Genomic DNA, 19,627 nt, shown 5'->3' with positions numbered 1-19,627 from the left:
AAGGAGCAGTCTGAGCATCCCCATCCATTGGACATCCTCCTGTGGTGCCCCTTTTCCTGGCTATCTTCCCACACCTTGGTTTCTGACTACTCTTTCTCAGCCACTTCCATGGGCTCTCCATCCTCTGCACGTCCTTTGAAGGCTAGGGGTCCCTCAAATTCCTCACTGGTGTTCTGTTCTTCCCATTCCACCCACTTGCTCCAGATAACTTTTGCCACACTTTAGGCATCAACAATTCTCTCCACCTGATGGTTTTCAAATCCTCATTTCTACCACAGAGCCTATCCTGAGTTCCTGCCCATAAATAAAACACCCTGTGGATGTCTCATTATCATGCCAACCTGAACATGTTCGAAACTGAATTCATATATTCCACCAGACCAAAATGGATGTCAGAACAGACTCTGAAACTTGCTCTTGAATGTAAAGCAGCTAAAGCAAATGGAAGAAATGATGAAGTAAAAAAGCTGAATGGAAGATTTCAAAGGGGGCTCAAGAAGATAAAGTATTTTAATGAAATGCACAAAGATCTGGAGTTAGAAAACCAAAAAGGAAGAACACACTTGGCATTTCTCCAGCTGAAAAAACTGAAGAAAAAATTCCAGCCTTGAGTTGCAATACTGAAAGATTCTATGGACAAAGTATTGACTGACACAGGAAACATCAAAGATGGAAAGAATACACAGAGCCACTGTACCAAAAAGAATTGGTCAACATTTATCCATTTCGGGAGGTAGCATATGATCAAGAACCAATGGTACTGAAGGAAGAAGTCCAAGCTGTGTTGGAGGCATTGGCAGAAAACAAGGCTCTAGGAATTGACAGAATACCAACTGAGATGTTTCAATGAATGGATGCAACACTGGAGGTGCTCACTCATCTATGCCAAGAAATTTGGAAGAGAGTTACCTGGGCAACAGACTGCAAGATATCCATATTTGTGCCCATTCCAACAAAAGATGATCCAACAGAATGCAGAAATTATTGAACAGTATCATTAATATCACACACATGTAAAATTTTGCTGAAGATAATTTAAATATGGTTGCAGGAAACTGCCAGAAATTCAAGCTGGATTTAGAAGAGGACATGGAGGGAGGGATATCATTGCTGATGTCAGATGGATCTTGGCTGAAAGCAGAGAATACCACAAAGATGTTTACCTGTGTTTTATTGACTATGCGTCTTAGTCATCTAGTGCTGCTATGACAGAAATACAAGTGGATGGCTTTAACAAAGAGAAGTTTATTCTCTCACAGTCCCGTAGGCTACAAGTCCAAATTCAGGGAGTCAGCTCCAGGAGAAGACTTTCTCTGTTGCCTCTGGAGAAAGGTCCATGTCATCAATCTTCCCTTGGTCTGGGAGCTTCTCTGCGCAGGAACCTTGGGTCCAAAGGACACGCTCTGCTCCCAGTGCTTCTTTCTTGGTGGTATGAGGTCTCCTACTCTCCACTTGCTTCCCTTTCATCTGTTATAAGAGATAAACGGCAGTGCAGGCCACAGCCCAGGGAAACTCCCTTTACATTGGATCAGGGATGTGACCTGGGTTAGAGTGGTGTTACAATCCCACCCTAATCCTCTGTAACATAAAATTACAATCACAAAATGGATAATGGACAACCACACAACACTGGGAATCATGGTCTAGCCAAATTCATACACACATTTTTTGGGGGACACAATTCAATCCATGACACAATGCAAAGGTATTCAACTGTGTGGATCACAACAAATTATGGATAACATTGCAAAGAATGGAGATTCCAGAACACTTAATTGTGCTCATGAGGAACCTGTACATAGACCAAGAGTCAGTGGTTCAAACAAAACAAGCAGTAGCATGGTTTAAAATCAGGAAAGGTGTGTGTCAGGGTTGTATCCATTTCCATACTTATTCAATCTGTATGCTAACCAAATAATCCGAGAAACTAGACTATATGAAGAACTCGGCATCAGGACTGGAGGAAGACTCATTAACAACCTGCAATATGCAGATGATATAACTTTGCTTGCTGAAAGTGAAGAGGACTAGAAGCACTTACTGATGAAGATCAAAGACTACACCTTCAGTATGGATTACGTGAAAGCTGACTGCCACATCTTTCTCCTGTGGAGAGGCTGATGGGTTCAAACCATCGACCATTTGGTTACTAGCTGAGCGCTTAACCACTATGCCATCAGGGCTCCTTCTGTAAAGATTAAAGCCAAGAAAATCCTATGGAGCAGTTCTACTATAACACATGGGGTCATCATGAATTGGAATAGACTTGAGGGCAATGGATTCTCTTCTGTAACTTAAGAGAATGGGGCCACTATCCTTCCTTCCTTTTTCCTAAACAAACAAACAAACAAAAAAACCCCTTGAAGTTATCCAATATGCTACCACCCCACCCCTACACTCAGTCATTAAATCCTACTGTTTCTACTCCCTAAATATCTCTTGATAAATTTTCTTCTATTCCATTCCCACCTACCATGGCCTAGTTCATTTCTACTATCACTGCAGAATCTTTTTACTGTCCTCCCAGCTGCCAGACTGTGCCTCTGCAAATTCATCTTCCACACTACCACTACAGTAAAATTTCTAAAGAAACATGAATACAGTTAATCTTTCCCTGCTTAAAATCCTTTCTTGGCTCTCCATCACAGAGGCAATCCGCCTTCCCAGACAGGCCCACCGCGATCCTCTCCCTCCTTCTCTCTCCTTCCTCCAATAACCATTGCAGGACCTCTGTCAGAATGAACTACTTCAAGTTACCGAAACATGGGGTGCTTTCTCAAGGTTTGAGGCCCTTGCTCACACTTCCATCCTCTCCCAGGACTATCCACATCCCAGCCACCCACATCTGTGTCCTAGGTTCAGCCCTAGGGCTCTCTCTGTCACTTCTCTTCCCAAGTTAGATAGCCCCTGTGTGCCCCCTTTTTTCAAGGGAAAATAATTCAGCACAGAAGGGGGAAAATGGAGAGGGGAGGAGACGGAGGGAAGGAGAAAGAGGGAGAGGGAGAGAAGGGAGTTTGAAAGAGAGGGAAGGGGGGCTTCGGATTCGGATTTGAGTCCAAAGCTTGTTGGCTTGGAAAGTAACTTAGCCTCTCTGGTCCTGGTTTCCTTGTCTGTATAATGGGGACACTAACGGAAACACAACACCCACACTAGTGTTGAATACAGGGTTGTAAGCTTCCTGCGGGCCGGGTCACAGTACGTTAACTTCTGCATCACCCGCGCCTGGCATAGAGCCTGGCACAGGACGTGGCCCATTAGAACTGTTCACTCAATAGTGAACGCACGAATTTTCTTCTTTTGGGAAAACAGGATGCAGCGGGAGTGGCGCCTATACGATGCTGGTGTCCCCGGGCCGGGCTGAGCGGCCGGGTGCCGGTCATCGCGGGGCGGGGAAGGCCACCGGCGAGGCCCCTCCCAGCGCGCCTTCCGGCTGCCGCCCAGACGCTTCTCGCGAGCATCCCGGCAGCGGTTCGGCCGTCTCTTCTGTCGGGAAATCCGCCTCCACCTTTCCACGGAGCGTGCCCTCTGGGCCCGCCGCGCTGGCCAGTGTCAGCGGCCGCGGCCTCCGGCGCTCAGCCTGCTGCCTCTCGGGGTGCACCTGACCTGGCGCCGGGCGGACCGGCGGGAGCCGGGGCGGGGCGCGGGGCTGACGTGGCCCGCGCGGCGTGGAACGGCCGTGATTCATCAGCAGCCGCGGCGGCGGCAGGATGGGGGCGAGCGCAGTGGCCTAGGCGCCGAGTGCCAGGCAGCGGCGGCGTGGTCCCCGGCTCTGCCTCGCACGCACTCCCCTCCCAGGCGACGGCCCGGCCCCTGCGAAGGTTAAGATGGAAGAGATCCTGAGGAAGCTGCAGAAGGAAGCGTCGGGGAGCAAGTACAAAGCCATCAAGGAGACCTGCACCTGGGCCCTGGGTAAGCGCGCCGAGGGGAGTTGGGCACCTGCCGGCTGGCTGGGTGCCCGAGGCCCGGCGGTAAGGGGACATGGCGCTGTGCGTTTGGAGCGTTCGCTGAGTGTCTGTTGTGGATGCATTCGCGAAATTGCGAGTTGCCTCCGTGAATTGATGTGGGATGTGAGAATCTTGGCTCAGGTGCTGACATCCACCCGCCTCCCTTCTCTCTTTCCCCAAACCTTAACCGGGAACCGCTATCCTCCCCGCCAGGCAGTCCCTCCTCCCGGTCCCCAGCATAGTGGACCCAGGCTGGTGCCAATCTAAAAATCTGATTGCGAAACGCCTGTCAGGAAGAGGGAAGTTGAACCGTCAACCCTTATCTCCTCTCGAAACATTGGCGGATGTAACTCAGAAGGAATGGTTTATTTAATTTGATTTTCCTTGTAGAGACCAGCTTGTTAAGTATCGCTTTAATGGTTATTGTACGTGAAAAATAACGTACGACAGGATTGTGTTACCACCTCAATTCTGTTGTGGTCTGCCCTTCAGACAGGTGGGATTTTAGATTTGTGAGCTGTGCTAGCACAGAAATAAGTTCCAGATGGCAATTTTTTGTTTCCCATCAGATGCAGGTTGCAAAACTCAACAGGGGAAAAAAGGGAAAGGCATTTCAATTAGGCGAGAATGCGGTCAATTAAAATTGTCTGGATGGGAATGGAAAGAGATCAGGAACACACCGGCTAATAATGGTGCTAAAAAAGGGTAAGGCTCAGGAAAAACCAGAGCAGCTCTGTGGGTCTCCTCAGTTGACAATTAAAAAATGCGGTTGAATCCCCCCCAGCCAAAAACAATCAGTGCTTATCATGAGGGTGTGCTTTGGATCAGCAAACGAAGAGAGAGAAGTGCTTTTAGCAGGCATTTTGCTAAATGTAGAGTGCTGATGGCAGTTTAGGTGACTCTGTTAATATTCGAAGGTCTCAATCTACATATGTTTGGATGTGTGTACAGACATTATAGCAAGTTTTTTTTTTTACACCTATGTATATCATCACAAAATATGGATATTGTCTAGGAAGTTTACCTGGTAGGTAGGGCAAGAACTTGATGGTTTTAGTTTACTGTTAAAGAGAAATGGACCATTTATATAAGTGAGCAGCAAGGCTCTTAAAGCCACAGTACTGTTTTCGAATCGCTATTGTCATTCAGGAGAGTGATTCTGAGCTAGATCCCTAAATGCCTCTAATGAAGGGTCACAGATGGCTGGGTAACATAATAAAGCAGCTGTGCTTTAAATATGCCATTCCTTGTATTCTTTATTATTTTTCTGCAAGTTAAACAAATTTAGATGAGCAGAGAAGAGAGGAGTAACCTAGTGTTTTTAATACAGGCAGTCTCCTGGTTACAAACGAGATCAGTCCCTAACTGTGTCTTTAAATCGAATTTGTAGGTAGGTCAGAACAGGTGCATATGATTCTTATTTAGCCTTACTTTAGTGCAAGCAAAGGTGTGAAGCTTTTTTAATGATTAAAAAGCTGTACGTGCAGCAAGTGAAGGTGGTGAATTTGTTGCGAGTAGGGGTTGGTTCAGTCGTTTCAAAGTGAGGGCAAATTTACGTAACATAGAAGGGTAAGTATTAGTTGTCCTGTAAATCAGACATTCATAACCCGGGGACTTACTGTATATTTGAATTCTGATACTCAGTCTCTTAAGTTAAACTGTAATGTAGGTAAGTTTAGGTCCTTGAAGCCACCCTGAAAGCCCAGACCTGAGGCAGTTAGATTATGGGAGTGGAGCATGGAGTCCACAAACCTGGTTGTAACAGTGGATGTTTGTTTCCCAGTGACTGTTCTCTAGTTAGCAAGAGGAGACATAAGTGCATGAAACCATAAAATAACTGTGCAAGGCACTTATTATGTAGATTGGAATGTGCAACCAGGAAAACAGCTTAAGGAAGGGGGTTGGATGTGGGGTCAGGGGTGTGGGGGGATTAGTGTGAGCTAGTGGAGCTTCTGAAGTGGATTTGACTTGGGGAATGGATAAGCTGTGGATTCCTTCCTTCCTTCATTTAGTAAACATTTATTAAGAGCGCCCCTGTACTGAGCAGTGGGGATGTAAGGATGAATAAAATGCCTTCTGCCTGTGAGGAGTCTGGTAGAAGGGCACATTGGAGGGAGACAAAGGCACGGTGATATAGTTTCTCTGCGTCTGTTCTCTTCCCACTCCAGTCCATGTTCCACAGTCCCATCAATGTTTTGAATATAAAACATGGTTACTCCTCAACCTCCATAATTTCCTTGTAGATTAAAGTGTAAATTCTTTAGAATGCTCTTCAGAATCTCACCTAGCCTCTTTTCTTATCTCTCCCCCACCAAGGACTCAACCATCTATAGTAACAGTCAGATGCAGCACCCTTTTGAACACAGAATGCACAACACGCTTCTCTGCCTTTTCTCGAGCAAGTCCCTCTGAGGAGAACGCCCTTTCCAGACTCACAGGTTCTTCTATACCTCAAGGCCTAGCCCACATAGGAAACATTCCTTGAGCCCCTCAGTAGAATCAGTTACTTCTCTGAGCTCAGAGCCCTGTCCTCATGACTCTCTCGGCATACCTGTTTAGGTTATAGTTGGTTGCGTGAACAGCTATTCATCTAGGGGCAGGATAATTGAGAAATAATGTGGGTTGCAAGAGATCAAAAACCCATTCCAACTGACTTAACATGGAGAGTTAATATAATTAACTCCATTAATTATAATATAACTATAACATATAGTTACATATAACATTTTATTATATAACCAAAAACCAAAAAAACCAAGCCTGTTGCCATTGAGTCGATTCTGACTCATAGCGACCCTATAGGACAGAGTAGAATTGCCCCATAGGGTTTCCAAGGAGTGGCTGGTAGATTTGAACTGCCAACCTTTTGGTTGACAGCCGAATCCTTAACCACTATGCCACAAGGGCTCCTATTATATAACATTAACTATAAAATACACAAGAAGGGCTAACTACAGGTGCAGTTTGATTCAGGAATTATATAGTGTTCCAACGACCTTGCTGTTCTCTCTCTGGGTTGACCCTTCCACACATTCTGCACAGGTCCTCCACAGCTTTGGGTTCATGAATCACCACACTTAGACCATCTCAGGAAAGAGAGATCATGGACATTTAGACCATCACAGGAGAGGGGTCATCACAACATTATACCATCTCTAGGGAGTGGGGCTTTTCCAGTTACTTTTGCCCAATCCTGGATTTCACTTGTTTTTTCTTTCTCTTGATGTATGTGTGCGTATTCTAAAACCAGTCCTATAATCAGGGGATGGGATGAGCTAACCAGCTTAGGTCTACACCAGGAGCCCCATTGATATCCTAGAATTAGGGAAGGATGTTGCATCGGAAGGTGGATAGATACTGGTCAACCAAAACAATGAAGGTCAGCAGTGTAGATGTGAGCTCTTTGAGCTTCTTTCTGGCTTCTGCACCTAGAGTATGATAGGCAGAAATTGAGTAAATAAATCAAGACTTTCATGACTCATTTGGGTTTTAAATGGTATTCATCTTTTTTCTATTTATAAAGGTTATGTGTGTTCCATTTAGAATATTGAAAAATAGAGCAGCATAAAGAAAAAAATTAAAATCACCCATAATGTTACCACCCAGAAATAATACTGTTGACATTCTAGGGTATTTCCCTTCTGTAAAGAGTCATGCCATAAATTGCATATTATCTTTGCTTTTTAACTTCAGCGTTTTCTTCTATGTCATTAATTCTGTGAAAGTTTTTTTTTTTTTTTTTAATGGCTGCATAGTAACTGGAAAGGAGTATGTATTTTCCTTTTCTCTATTTTGGGCTATTTAGGTTGGATTTTTTTTTTTTTTTTTTCGATGAGTGAGGTAATGATGTGACTAGGGACAAGAAAAAGGAGGAGTAGGCTGGGAGGTCAACTTGTACAAGCCTGAAAGAATGACTTTATCCTTGAAAAACTGGCACTCCTGGAGGCTTGAGGGCTGGGAAGTGGCAGGATGAAATAGAATGGCAGGATGTTAAGCATGCCCTCATTTTCAAAAACTTCTAGTATTTTACATATATTAGGATACTTACGTGGAATGTATTTAGAAAATGGAAGACAAGGGAGAGAGAATTAGATGCAGGAACACAAGTAGGGGAAGAAGATCTCTATCTAAACACCATCTTCCTTCTCTCTACCTATGCACTTTTGTAGCCACTGCTCCTGTTACCATACAGTCAAACTTCTTAAAAAGTGTCTGTACTGATTGTGTCCATGTCCTCACTTTCCACGCACTGTTCAACCTATTCTGATCTGACTTTTACCTCCATCATTCCACCAACTGTCAGTGAAGAATAATAACATAGCCAGCCTTCAATCTGTAAGACTTTTCTCACACCCATCTTATAGGTCTGCTTAATGACACTTTACCTTGGCTTTGCCTCTGTGAAGTATGAAATCACCTTGCACCTTAGGCTAATGAGTGGGGGCTGACCAGACCCAGAGGGATCACCTAGGGGCCCAATGTTGACTAAACCACAGGAGCTATGATGGTAATCTATCATGGTTACATGGTGAGGCCAATAAGAGCCCTGAGCCCTAAGACTCAGATGAGCTTCCCTGTTGATGACCATGCACGGGAAAGGATAGCACATCCCTCTTTAGGACATGGAAGCTTCATGCTGGAATCCCTTCCAGACCACACCCTATACGTCTCTGTTTGTCTTCTTTTTGGTTAAAATAAATCTGTAGCCATAAGTGTGGTATACTCTTCGTGAATTCTGTGAGTCATCCCACTGAATTATCGAACCCACAGGTGCAGTGAGAGCCAGCAGGAACTGGTGTCTGCCTTTTTGGCAGTCTGAAAGATGGTGTCCTTCTAATTTGTGAGCTCTGACTTAGCTGCATGTGGCTAGGGTCAGAGAGAGAGTATGCCATGTGAACAGCTGACAATGAGAATGAAAAAATGCGAAGGTGAGGACTGGACCCATCTCCACATTTTGGGGATTGGATTCATGGTGATCCTTACCACACAGTTAGCAACGAAGGTGGAGTTTACCCACTTTGCCCCTTGCTTAGTGCAGCCTCTATACCACACCTGGCTGTTTCTTCTCTGGCTCCTTTGTCAGCTCCAGTTTCTCTCCCAGCCTTAAATATCTGAGTTGGCAGCACTGAGTCCTTTTCTCTACTCCCAGCCCTGTTGGAGTTGAACACATCCACACCCACAACTTCGGTTAAGTTTATGAGATGTTGATACCCACATTTATATCACTAGTTCACACTGTGCTCTGCTAGCCAAATCCCAATGCAGCTACCTACTCAGTTTCTTACTTGAATGACTCAGAGGCACTGAAGCTGAATAAGGCCAAAAGTGACCTTGTGGCCTTCCCCCCACCCCTACCTCACCCCAAACCTGGTTCACCTCAGGTGTTTCTATATGATCAGCTGATACCATTGCCTATTTAGTTGCATAAGCCTGAAGCATAGAGTCATCCTTGGTACATCCCTGTAATTCATCATCATACCTTGTCTGTCATGCAGGTTCTGCTCATTTTTACTCCCTAAATATATCTTAAACCGGACCACTTTGCTTTACCTCTGTGGCCAGCTCTTCAATCTAAGCTACCTTCCTTTCTTATGTGGACTTCAGCAACAGCCTCCTAACTGGCCCTTCCTTATCTACTCTAGACTTTTTCAAATTATTTTCTAAGCAGTACCAGCGTGGAAGCCCAAATCTGATCATGACATTGCCATGTGAAGACACTGAATGACATCCCTTTAGGATGAAGACTACAGTCCTTAATGTTTTCTGCCAAGCCCTGCTTGATGTGGCTTCTTCCTGCTTCCCCAGCTTCATCCTGTACTATGCTCACCCTCACTCTCTGAACTCCAGCCACACTGACCTTTTTTCCATAGCTGAAATATGCTGCCCTCCCTCCAATTTCATTAACTTATCAAATATTATGTGTGCCAGGCATTGTTCTAGGTGCTGTGTATACCATAGTGAGCAAAACAGGCAAAAAGATCCTTTCCTGCCTTCATGGAGTTTACAAACGCATGCTGGGAGGTAGTGATAAGAGCTAAGGGAAAAAATAAAGCAGTGAAGGGGGATAGGAAGCTACTGGAGGGAAGTGGGGGTTACAATTTAAAATAGTGTGTTCAAGCAAGGCCTCACTAAAAGGATGGCATTTGAGCAATGAACTGAAGGAGGGGAGGGAGCAAGCCATGTAGATACCTTGGTGCAAAGCATTCCAGGTAGAGAGCAAATGCAAAGGCTCTGAAACAGGAAGTGCCTGGTGAGTTCAGGAAAGAACAAGGTGTCCACATGGCTAGAGTTAGCTGAACAAGGGAAGAGAAGTAGGAGATGAGTGGCCAGACCATGAAGGCTCTTGTTTACCTCTGTGAGAATTTTGGCTTTTATTTTAAGTGAGATGGAGAGAGTTTGGAGTGGAGAAAAGAAGTGCTCAGACTTGGGTCTTGATAGGATCTCTAAGCTACTATGTTGAGACTTGGGTCTTGATAGGATCTCTAAGCTACTATGTTGAGAAGAGATTGCAACTGTAGGGAGCAAGGGAAGAAGCAGGGAGCACAGAAAGGAGGCTATTACACATCGAGGTGAGAAAAGATGGTGTCTTGGGCCAGAGTGGCAGCTGTGGACTGGGTGCGAGTGGTTCGGGTTCTTGATGTAATTTGATTTTATTGTTCTCTCTACTTGTATTGCTCCTTTCTTAATTAACATGTAATTGTTCTTCAGATCTCATCACACCCTGCAGGAAGCCCTAACTCCAAAGCCTACGATAGTACCTTCTGTTATGACTCTGCCTAATTCCCTGTACTTTTCCATCATGGTGTTCATCACAGTTTGAAGCTAGACTATACACTCCACGAGTTCAGGCACCATGTCTGCCCTCATCATTATGTCCCTAGTGCCTGGCCCAGTATTTAGCCAACTAATCCAGGAAAGGAGACAGGAGCTGACGCTGACATCTAGGGACTGCATCAGGCACCTTATATTTGTTATTTCACTGGCTCCTCATAAGAAGCCCATAAGGTGGGTGTTATTGTCCTCTTTTTGGAGATGAAGGAACTGAAGCTTAAAAAGTACAAGGGACTTGCCCCAAATCCCGCAGGGTCACACGCTGGTGTGGAACCAGAAATTGAACCTGATTCTCTCTGCCTTCTCCTTGGTACTTACATGGTATTCTCCCCGCAGTTACTATTCCCTCAGATGGGTGATGACTAGAAAGCTGCAGTCCTTTCCCTGCTTGCCCTTTGGGTACTCTTCTCCTTGGGTTCTGTCCTTACCTCCACATCTTGGATGACATCCTCCGCTGGCCAGTCTTACTGTGCATGGGCTCATTGCAGCTGCTATTCGATTGCTTTTTCTCCTTGCTTTTTCTTAGCATTTGTAGAGTTGGGTACTGTTATGTGTCCTGAATTGGATATAAGCCCCTTACCTGGTGAGGAAAACCATGATGATTTGTTTTTCAGTGTCAGAATCCCGTTTTTGGGGAGCAGCATCAACTTGTCCTGAACAATGGTCCTTGTCTGGTGAACTGCTGGACTGAGCTAACCTATGTGCTTTTTGAGCTATTCCTGGCACCTGTGTCTCAGGACTTCATTGTCTTGTCATGGTGTCTCATCTTAAGGATATCTCAGTCCTTCTTCCTCATGCTGACACCCGTTGCTTTGGCCCGTTGGTAACAAAAGGCCCAGATCTGGCCGTCCCACTTTGGCCTCTTACTCCCGAGCTGCAGAGACACATTTGTTCTCCAGGGATCGCTCTGGTCTGTGACAAGGTAGGAAGAGATGTGTCTCCTTCCCCAAGGAAAATAGTTCAAACTGATAGGACTTGTTGAGTCCAAGTGGTGAAGAGAGGAAAGAGTCAACCCAAATTGAGCTGAGAAACTGGAGACAAGTTGGAGGTATTGGAACAGAATAGTTTTTTGGTAGAGAATAGTGTGCGTTTCATGATCTGTACAACTGGAGGCAGCAATAGTGTGAGCAATCTACAAATGATGGTAAAGTACTGAACATCCAGGCTGGGTTAATGAGACTTGAGGGTGAATTGCTGAATCAGTATCCCTAACTATAATGTGATTTAACAGTCAGTTATTATTTAAGGATATTGAAACAGTAATTTCAAGGAAACAGCTTTCCTGTCTCTATTTTTATTGTGATACATAGTATTTTAGCCAGATTTAACTAGATTAAGTTGACATTCTGGTTCAGGTTAGGAACGTAACTATTCATTATTTGTCTCTATATGGAAATGTCCTAATTTTTAACTTTACCAATAGTGAAGCAAGACCTGGGGAAGTCACTGAGGCTAGCAAGGAAGAAGGATTTTTAACTACAGATAACTTGCATGCAGATAACTGAGATTTGCTTAATTTATAATTATTGGAATTTCTGGGGGAAAAGAAACTAACAGTGATACTTACTGTTTATTGAGTCTTGATTTATTTTTAACTCTTTCTTTCTTCTTTTTCAGAAACCCTGGGTAGTCTGGATACCATTGTCAAGATTCCTCCCCACTTGCTGAGGTAAGCAGACTGAGCTGTATGTTGTGGAGGTAAAAATTGCCCAGTGTAGCTGAAGGCCCAGATAATCTTGTTGGTTTATAGCATTTTCCTTGCTGGTTGATGGTTTTTGTACATCTACGAGCTGTGGTATTTCTTGAGGTTCACATGATGTGAACCTGATTGCACTGACTTTCCACTCTGTGGAGAGAGTGCAGTGATCCAAAGGAATGACCTATGGAAGTCAGCGGTGAAAAGATAAAAATAGTCAAGGAGAGGCTGATCAAAACCTAGCTGAGGAAGTGGACAGTGTGGACCATCCATTGCAAATTAGACAACAGCACCCCCTCTGAAGAGATGTAGCCCTACACCACATGAGGTGGATTGAGGCTCTTACTGGCCTCCTTGCTGGGCACTGTCTGCTGGGCACAAACTCTGTAGCCACATGCAGCCACCCAGAGACAGTGAACCTATTTCCCTACCTTCCCACCACTTTTACTTCCCCTTGTTGTGACAGAAATATGTGCTCTTTCTGGAAATTTGGAAAGAACAAGAGAAACAAAAAAGAAAGTTGTACACAATTATACCAAAGATAACCACTAAAGAGAGTTTAATTGATTTTCTTACCAGTCTTTTTTCTCACACACACATTTTTACAAATAACATGAAATTTTATATACAAGTTTATTTCCTGCTTATTTTTTGATCAACACCTTATGAAGAATATTTTCTAGTGTCAATATATATTCTTCAAATTAAAAAAAATTACATGGCTGTAGCATAACTTAGTAGTTTTCCTAGTAAACATTTGGATTGTTTCTGGTTTTTTCCTCGAGTTTATTAAAAATATTGCACTTACAGTCCTTTGTTGAGTATAGTTTCTATATTGTCAAGGCACTATCATTTATTAGATATCTTTTCTCATTTGAACATGAATTACTATTTCTCTCTTTTTAAAATTCATTGCTTCTCCTATAGTATCTGTTAGAGGCTTATATATTGTAAGAGAATTAATGTATAAATTAAACTGAGGTGTATTTGTGTGTGTGTAAAGCTTACAAATGGAGAGAATGTCTTGCAACAACATGCTTGCCTAGGGGGGGGATCTTGCAGCTGGAGTATCAATAGCCGTGGGAAAACATGGAGACTCTCCAAGAAATACAAAGACATGGATAGTTTAAGGGAATCAGTTTCCTGGTGCCCAACTTCCGTGGCACCCTTTCCTAAAACTGGTTTATTTGAAGACTGATTTTGCCACATCTCCTTTTCCATCTCATCTTTTACAATCACCCTTCTCTCACTTGACAGAAGAAAAGCACAGCTCTTAACCATTCCAAATCTTACTGTGGTGTGTTGTCCTGGAGTGCAAAAATCTCTTCGCACCAATGAAGGACTATGGAAAATACTAGTGCCTGTGCTGATAAAGTGAATGCTTATAATGACTGGGCACAAATCTTTTTGCAAGTCAGGTGGGTTTTACTTCTTGGCTTTTAGCAAAATTGGGGGATCTAGTCTAGTTTCCAGATGATAGACAATAAAAATATTTTTTGGTGATAGGTCTCCTTCATTCCCTTCTTGTTTATTTGAACAAGATTTCTTAGTGCTTAAATTTATAAATATGAAAAAAAAGAGATGGAATTGATGATAAACTTACTATAACAATAAGTAATATTCATCCATAGATATAAGAATTGAGGAAAAATAAGACCTATCCGTTCTCTAGAAATGCATTTATAATAAAATTATACTTTCCATGTTAAATATATTAACATTCTGATACAAAATTATTAATATTGTTTGGATCAGTTGTGTACGTTAGTAATCATAGCTCAGACCAGAAGAAAATTAAATACTTTTGAGCCTTACAGTCACAGGAAATTAGAAAGAAAAAAAACAATTTTACTTTATGCACATTTTTGTTGTAGATAAGACATAATAGGAAGATTAATAAAAGTTGTTCAAGCATTAAATATATTGAGGAAACAATTCTGTGGGGAGAGTGGAGTGGAAATATGAGTTCAAGGAGAAAAAAGAACAATGTAGGGTTTTTTTACTGTTAAAGGTGCTTTTCAAATTGTTGTGCATTTAGATTTTATTTAAAAAAAAAAAAAGTTGCTGTCGACTTTGACTCATAGCGACCTTATAGCATAGAGTAGGACTGCCCCAAAGGGTTTCCAAGGTTGTAATCTTTACAGGAGCTGACTGCCACATTTTTTCTCCTGCAGAGCAGCTGGTGGGTTTGAAGGAAAGACCCTTCGGTTAGTACCTGAGTGCTTAACCACTGAGCTGCCAGGGCTCCAATAATAGTCTGATATACTTTTTCACTTTATTATTAGGGAAGTGATATATTGAGGAGATATACAATAATGAGTTTTTTTCCCTTTGTTGGAATCAGTCTTCCTTTAATGGATTCACATTTCAGTCATTTTTTTTTTATTGTGCTGAAATATATTTATAACAAAACATTTGCTATTTCAACCATTTTTCCAAGTACAATTCAGTGACATTATTTACATTCCCTGGTTGTGCAACCATCACTGTCCATTTCCAAATTTTTTCATCACCCTTGACGAAAACTCAGTACCCCTTAAGTCTTACCTTCCCTTTCCCCCTCCCTTCTGCCCCTGATAACCACTAATAAACTTTGGTTTCTGCATTTGTCTATTCTCTTCCAGCCGTTTTTAGATCCGAAGTACACTTACTCTGTCCAGTCATTATGTTTAACATCCCATTGCCATCAGGTTGATTCTGACTCATAGCAACGCTATAGGACAAAGTAGAACACCTCATGGGGTTTCCAAGGAGCCCCTGGTGGATTCGAACTGCCATCCTTTTGGTTAGCAGCTGCAGCTCTCAACCACTATGCCACCAGGGTTTCCATGTTTAACATGGCATCAGTCTATAGTTTGAGCATCTGTTCAAAAAATTTTAGCTTGTGAGAGAATTCAGATATGTTAATTATTTTTAATTACATTTACATTTAGTATATGACAAAGAAACCAAGTTCATAAACTATCACATTCTCAGGAGTTTGTATTCAGATTTGGTTTCCATTTCTGTTACATAATCACCTATGAAGGGATGATTTGCAGATGTTTTTATTTTTATTGTTCTGAGCTACAGGGAGTAATTCAAAATCTCAAATATGTCTGTTGTGCTAGTTCCCCAATTTTTTTGCCATTGATTGATTACTTTTCATGTTAAATATATTAACATTCTGATGAACAGTTACTACCCACTTCCCAGCCAAGCTTTATTCTGCCTCCTCAGGGTTCCACAGATTTTTTTTTTTTTTTTAACTAAGGATCTTGGTTTCTGTCTAGCTTTCAGCAGAACCTTGGTGGCATAGACCATTAGGGAAATAGGCTGTTTCCCATGTCCAAGGCCATGTTTAAAAAGTCAGTCTTCGTGTTAGCCCAAGAGACAGAATGGGCCACATAAACCAGAGATGTCGTCAGCCTGAGACCAGAAGAACTAGATGGTGCCTGGCTACCACCAATGAACGTCCTGACAGGGAACACAACAGAGGGTCCCTGATGGAGCAGAAGGAAGGATGGGGTGCAGAACTCAAATTCTAGTAAGAAGACCAGACTTAATGGTCTGACTGAGACTGGAGGAACCCCAGAAAGCATGGCCCCTGGATTCTCTATCAGCCCAGAACTAAAACATTTTCCGAGGCCAACTCTTCAGACAGGGATTGGGCTGGACTGTGGGACATAAAGTGATACTCGTGAGGAGTGTGCCTCTTAGCTCAGGTAGATACAAGAGACTAAATGGGCAGCTTCTGTCTGGAGGTGAGATGGGAAGACAGAGAGAGTTAGGAGCTGGTTGAATGGTCATGGGGAATCACGGGTGGAAAGAAGGAGTGTGCTACCGCAGAATGGGGTGAGTAATTAGGGTCTCATAACAATGTATGTAAAAAAGATTTTGTATGGGAGACTAACTTGAAATGTAAACTTCATTTAATTACAAGAATAAAAAAAAAAAAAAGTCAGTCTTCTTCTCCCCCCAACACCTCTATACCCAGGACACCCCTTCCCATTTGTATTAGGGTTTTACAAGGCCACACCTCTCTTACCACCTGGGGACATCTCATAAGTTGATATACAGTGTAGGCCTTATCATGGATTCTCTTCCTTCCTCATACAAAGCTTAGAGCAAAAACATCAGGTCTGGAGGTGTTTGGTTAGCAACCCAATGCCTCCCTTTTATATGGGGCAATAAAATACTAGGGGAACATTTTCTGGGCTGTTTTCTTCAAGATCCACTGTCTGTCTCATAACTTGCAGCCTTTCTCACTTCCTCATCCTACTTCTTTTTTTTTTATTGATGTAGTTTAAATGAAGTTTACATTTCAAGTTAGTCTCCCATACAAAAATTTATGCGTACGTTGTTATGTGATTGTAGTTGCTTTCCCCATAATGTGACAGCACACTCCTCCTTTCCACCCCTGATTCCCCATGTCCATTCAACCAACTCCTAACCGTCTCTGCCTTCCCATCTCACCTCCAGACAGAAGCTGCCCATTTAGTCTCTTGTATCTACTTGAGCTAAGAGGCACACTCCTCACGAGTATCGCTTTATGTCCCACAGTCCAGTCCAATCCCTGTCTGAAGAGTTGGCCTCGGAAAATGTTTTAGTTCTGGGCTGATAGAGAATCCAGGGGCCATGCTTTCTGGGGTTCCTCCAGTCTCAGTCAGACCATTAAGTCTGGTCTTCTTACCAGAATTTGAGTTCTGCACCCCATCCTTCTTCTGTTCCACCAGGGACCCTCTGTTGTGCTCCCTGTCAGGACGTTCATTGGTGGTAGCCGGGTACCATCTAGTTCTTCTGGTCTCAGGCTGATGAAGTCTCTGGTTTATGTGGCCCTTTCTGTCTCCTGGGCTAATGCTTTCCTTGTGTCTCTGGTGTTCTTCATTCTCCTTTACTCCAGGTGGTTGGAACCAATTGATGCATCTTAGATGGCCACTTGCAAGCTTTTAAGACCCCAGATGCCACTCACCAAAGTAGCATGCAGAACATTTTATTCATAAACTTTGTTATGCCAATTGACTAGATGTCCCCAGACCCCTACCCCTGCTACTCTGTCCCTCAAAGTGTTTGACTGTATTCAGGAAACTTCTTAGCTTTGGTTTAGTCCAGTTGTGCTGACTTCCCCTGTAGTATATGCTGTCCTTCCCTTCACCTAAGAATGCTTGTCTACTATCTAGTTAGTGAATAACCCTCACCCTCCCTCCCCACGTAACCATCAAAGAATGTTGTCTTCTGTGTTTAAACCTTTTCTTGAGTTCTTATAATAGTGGACTTATACAATATTTGTCCTTCTGTGACTGACTAAACTCACTCAGCATAATGACCTCCAGATTCCTCCATGTTATAGGATGTTTCGCGGTTCATCGTTGTTCTTTATCTTTGTGTAGTATTCCATTGTGTGGATATACCATAATTTGTTTATCCATTCATCTGTTGGGCACCTAGGTTGTTTCCATCTTTTTGTTGTTGCGGACAGTGCTGCAATGAACATGGGTGTACATATATCTATTCGTGTGATAGCTCTTATTTCTCTAGGGTATATTCCAAGGAGCAGGATAGCTGGATCATATGGTACGTCTATTTCTAGCTTTTTAAGGAAGCGCCAAATCGATTTCCAAAGTGGTTGTACCATTTTACACTCCCACCAACAGTGTCTAAGTGTTCCAGTCTCTCCACAACCTCTCCAGCATTTATTATTTTGTGTTTTTTGGATTACTGCTAGCCTTGTTGGGGTGAGATGATATCTCATTGTAGTTTTGATCTTAATTTCTCTAATGGCTAATGACTGTGAGAATTTCTTCATGTGTCTGTTAGCTGCCTGAATATATTCTTTGGCAAGGTGCCTGTTGATATCCTTTGCCCATTTTTTAGTTGGGCTACTTGTCTTTTTGTTGTTGAGGTTTTGCAGTATCTTGTAGAGTTTAGAGATTAGACGCTGATCGTATCTGTCGTAGCCAAAATTGTTTTCCCAGTCTGTAGATTGTCTTTTTACTCTTTAGGTGAAGTCTTTTGATGAGCATAAGTGTTTGATTTTATAGGAGCTCCCAGTTATCTAGTCTCTCTTCTGGTGCTTGTGCATTGTTACTTATTGTGTTTCTGCCATGTATTATGGCTCCTAACATTGTCCTATTTTTTCTTCCAAGATCTTTATTGTTTTCAATTTTATATTTAAGTCTTTGATCCATTTTGAGTTAGTTTTTGTGCATGGTGTGAGGTATGGGTCTTGTTTCAGTTTTTTGCAGATGGATATCCAGTTATGCCAGCACCGTTTGTTAAAGAGACTGTCTTTTCCCCAATTAATGGACTTTGGGCCTTTGTCAAGTATCAGTTGCTCATAGGTGGATGAATCTATGTCTGGATTCTCACTTCTATTATATATGTCATCCCATTGCCTTCTTGTCTGCATGGTTTCTGCTGAGTAGTCCGAGATTATTCTTATTGACTCTCCCTTGTAGATGAGTTTTCGTTTATCCCTAGCCACTCTTAAAATTCTCTCTTTATCTTTGGTTTTGGCAAGTTAGATTATACTGTGTCTTGGTAACTTTCTTTTGGGATCTCCCTTATGTGGGGCTCCATGAGCATCTTGGATAGATATCTTGTCATCTTTCACAATATCAGGGAAGTTTTCTGCCAGCAAATCTTCAACAATTCTCTTTGTATTTTCTGTTATCCGCCCCCATTCTGGTACTCCAATCACTCATAGGTTATTCCTCTTGATAGGGTCCCACATAATTCTTAGGGTTTCTTCATTTTTTTTTTTAAATCTTTTTATCTGATTTTTCCTCAAATAAGTTGGTGTCAAGTGCTTTATCTTCAATCTCACTAATTCTGACGTCCATTGCCTCAATTCTGCTCCTGTGACTTTCTATTGAGTTGTCTAATTCTGAATTTTATTGTTAATCTTCTGGATTTCTGATTGCTGTCTTTGGATTCTTGCAGCCTGTTAAATTTGTCATTATGCTCTTCTCTAATCTTTTTAATTTCCTCTATTGCATATTCTGTGTTTTGCTTCATTTCCTTCCTAATATCTTCAAGAGTTCTGTATATTAATCTTTTGTATTCTGCCTTTGGTATTTCCAAGAAATTTTCCTCCTCTGGAAAATTTCTAGATTCTTTATTTTGGGAGCTTCCTGAAGCCATCATGGATTCCCTCTTTATGTGGTTTGGTATAGAC

The 19,627-nt window shown here is 42.6% G+C and overlaps 1 protein-coding gene across 1 annotated transcript in view; it reads left to right on the top strand.

Moving 5' to 3' along the window:
• Positions 1-3,690: 3,690 nt before the first annotated feature.
• ARFGEF3 (ARFGEF family member 3) overlaps positions 3,691-19,627 on the top strand; it is a 181,449-nt gene continuing 165,512 nt past the window's right edge. The window contains exons 1-2 of the mRNA XM_004368882.2: positions 3,691-3,909; positions 12,393-12,444. Coding sequence (XP_004368939.1) covers positions 3,825-3,909; positions 12,393-12,444 — 137 coding nt within the window. The 5' untranslated portion in view covers positions 3,691-3,824. The remainder of the gene's footprint in view (positions 3,910-12,392; positions 12,445-19,627) is intronic.

The sequence above is a fragment of the Trichechus manatus genome, unplaced genomic scaffold, assembly GCF_000243295.1.
Source record: "Trichechus manatus latirostris isolate Lorelei unplaced genomic scaffold, TriManLat1.0 scaffold00002, whole genome shotgun sequence".
In the NCBI taxonomy this organism is placed as follows: Eukaryota; Metazoa; Chordata; class Mammalia; order Sirenia; family Trichechidae; genus Trichechus; species Trichechus manatus.
This window is presented reverse-complemented; position numbering and strand designations above follow the sequence as displayed.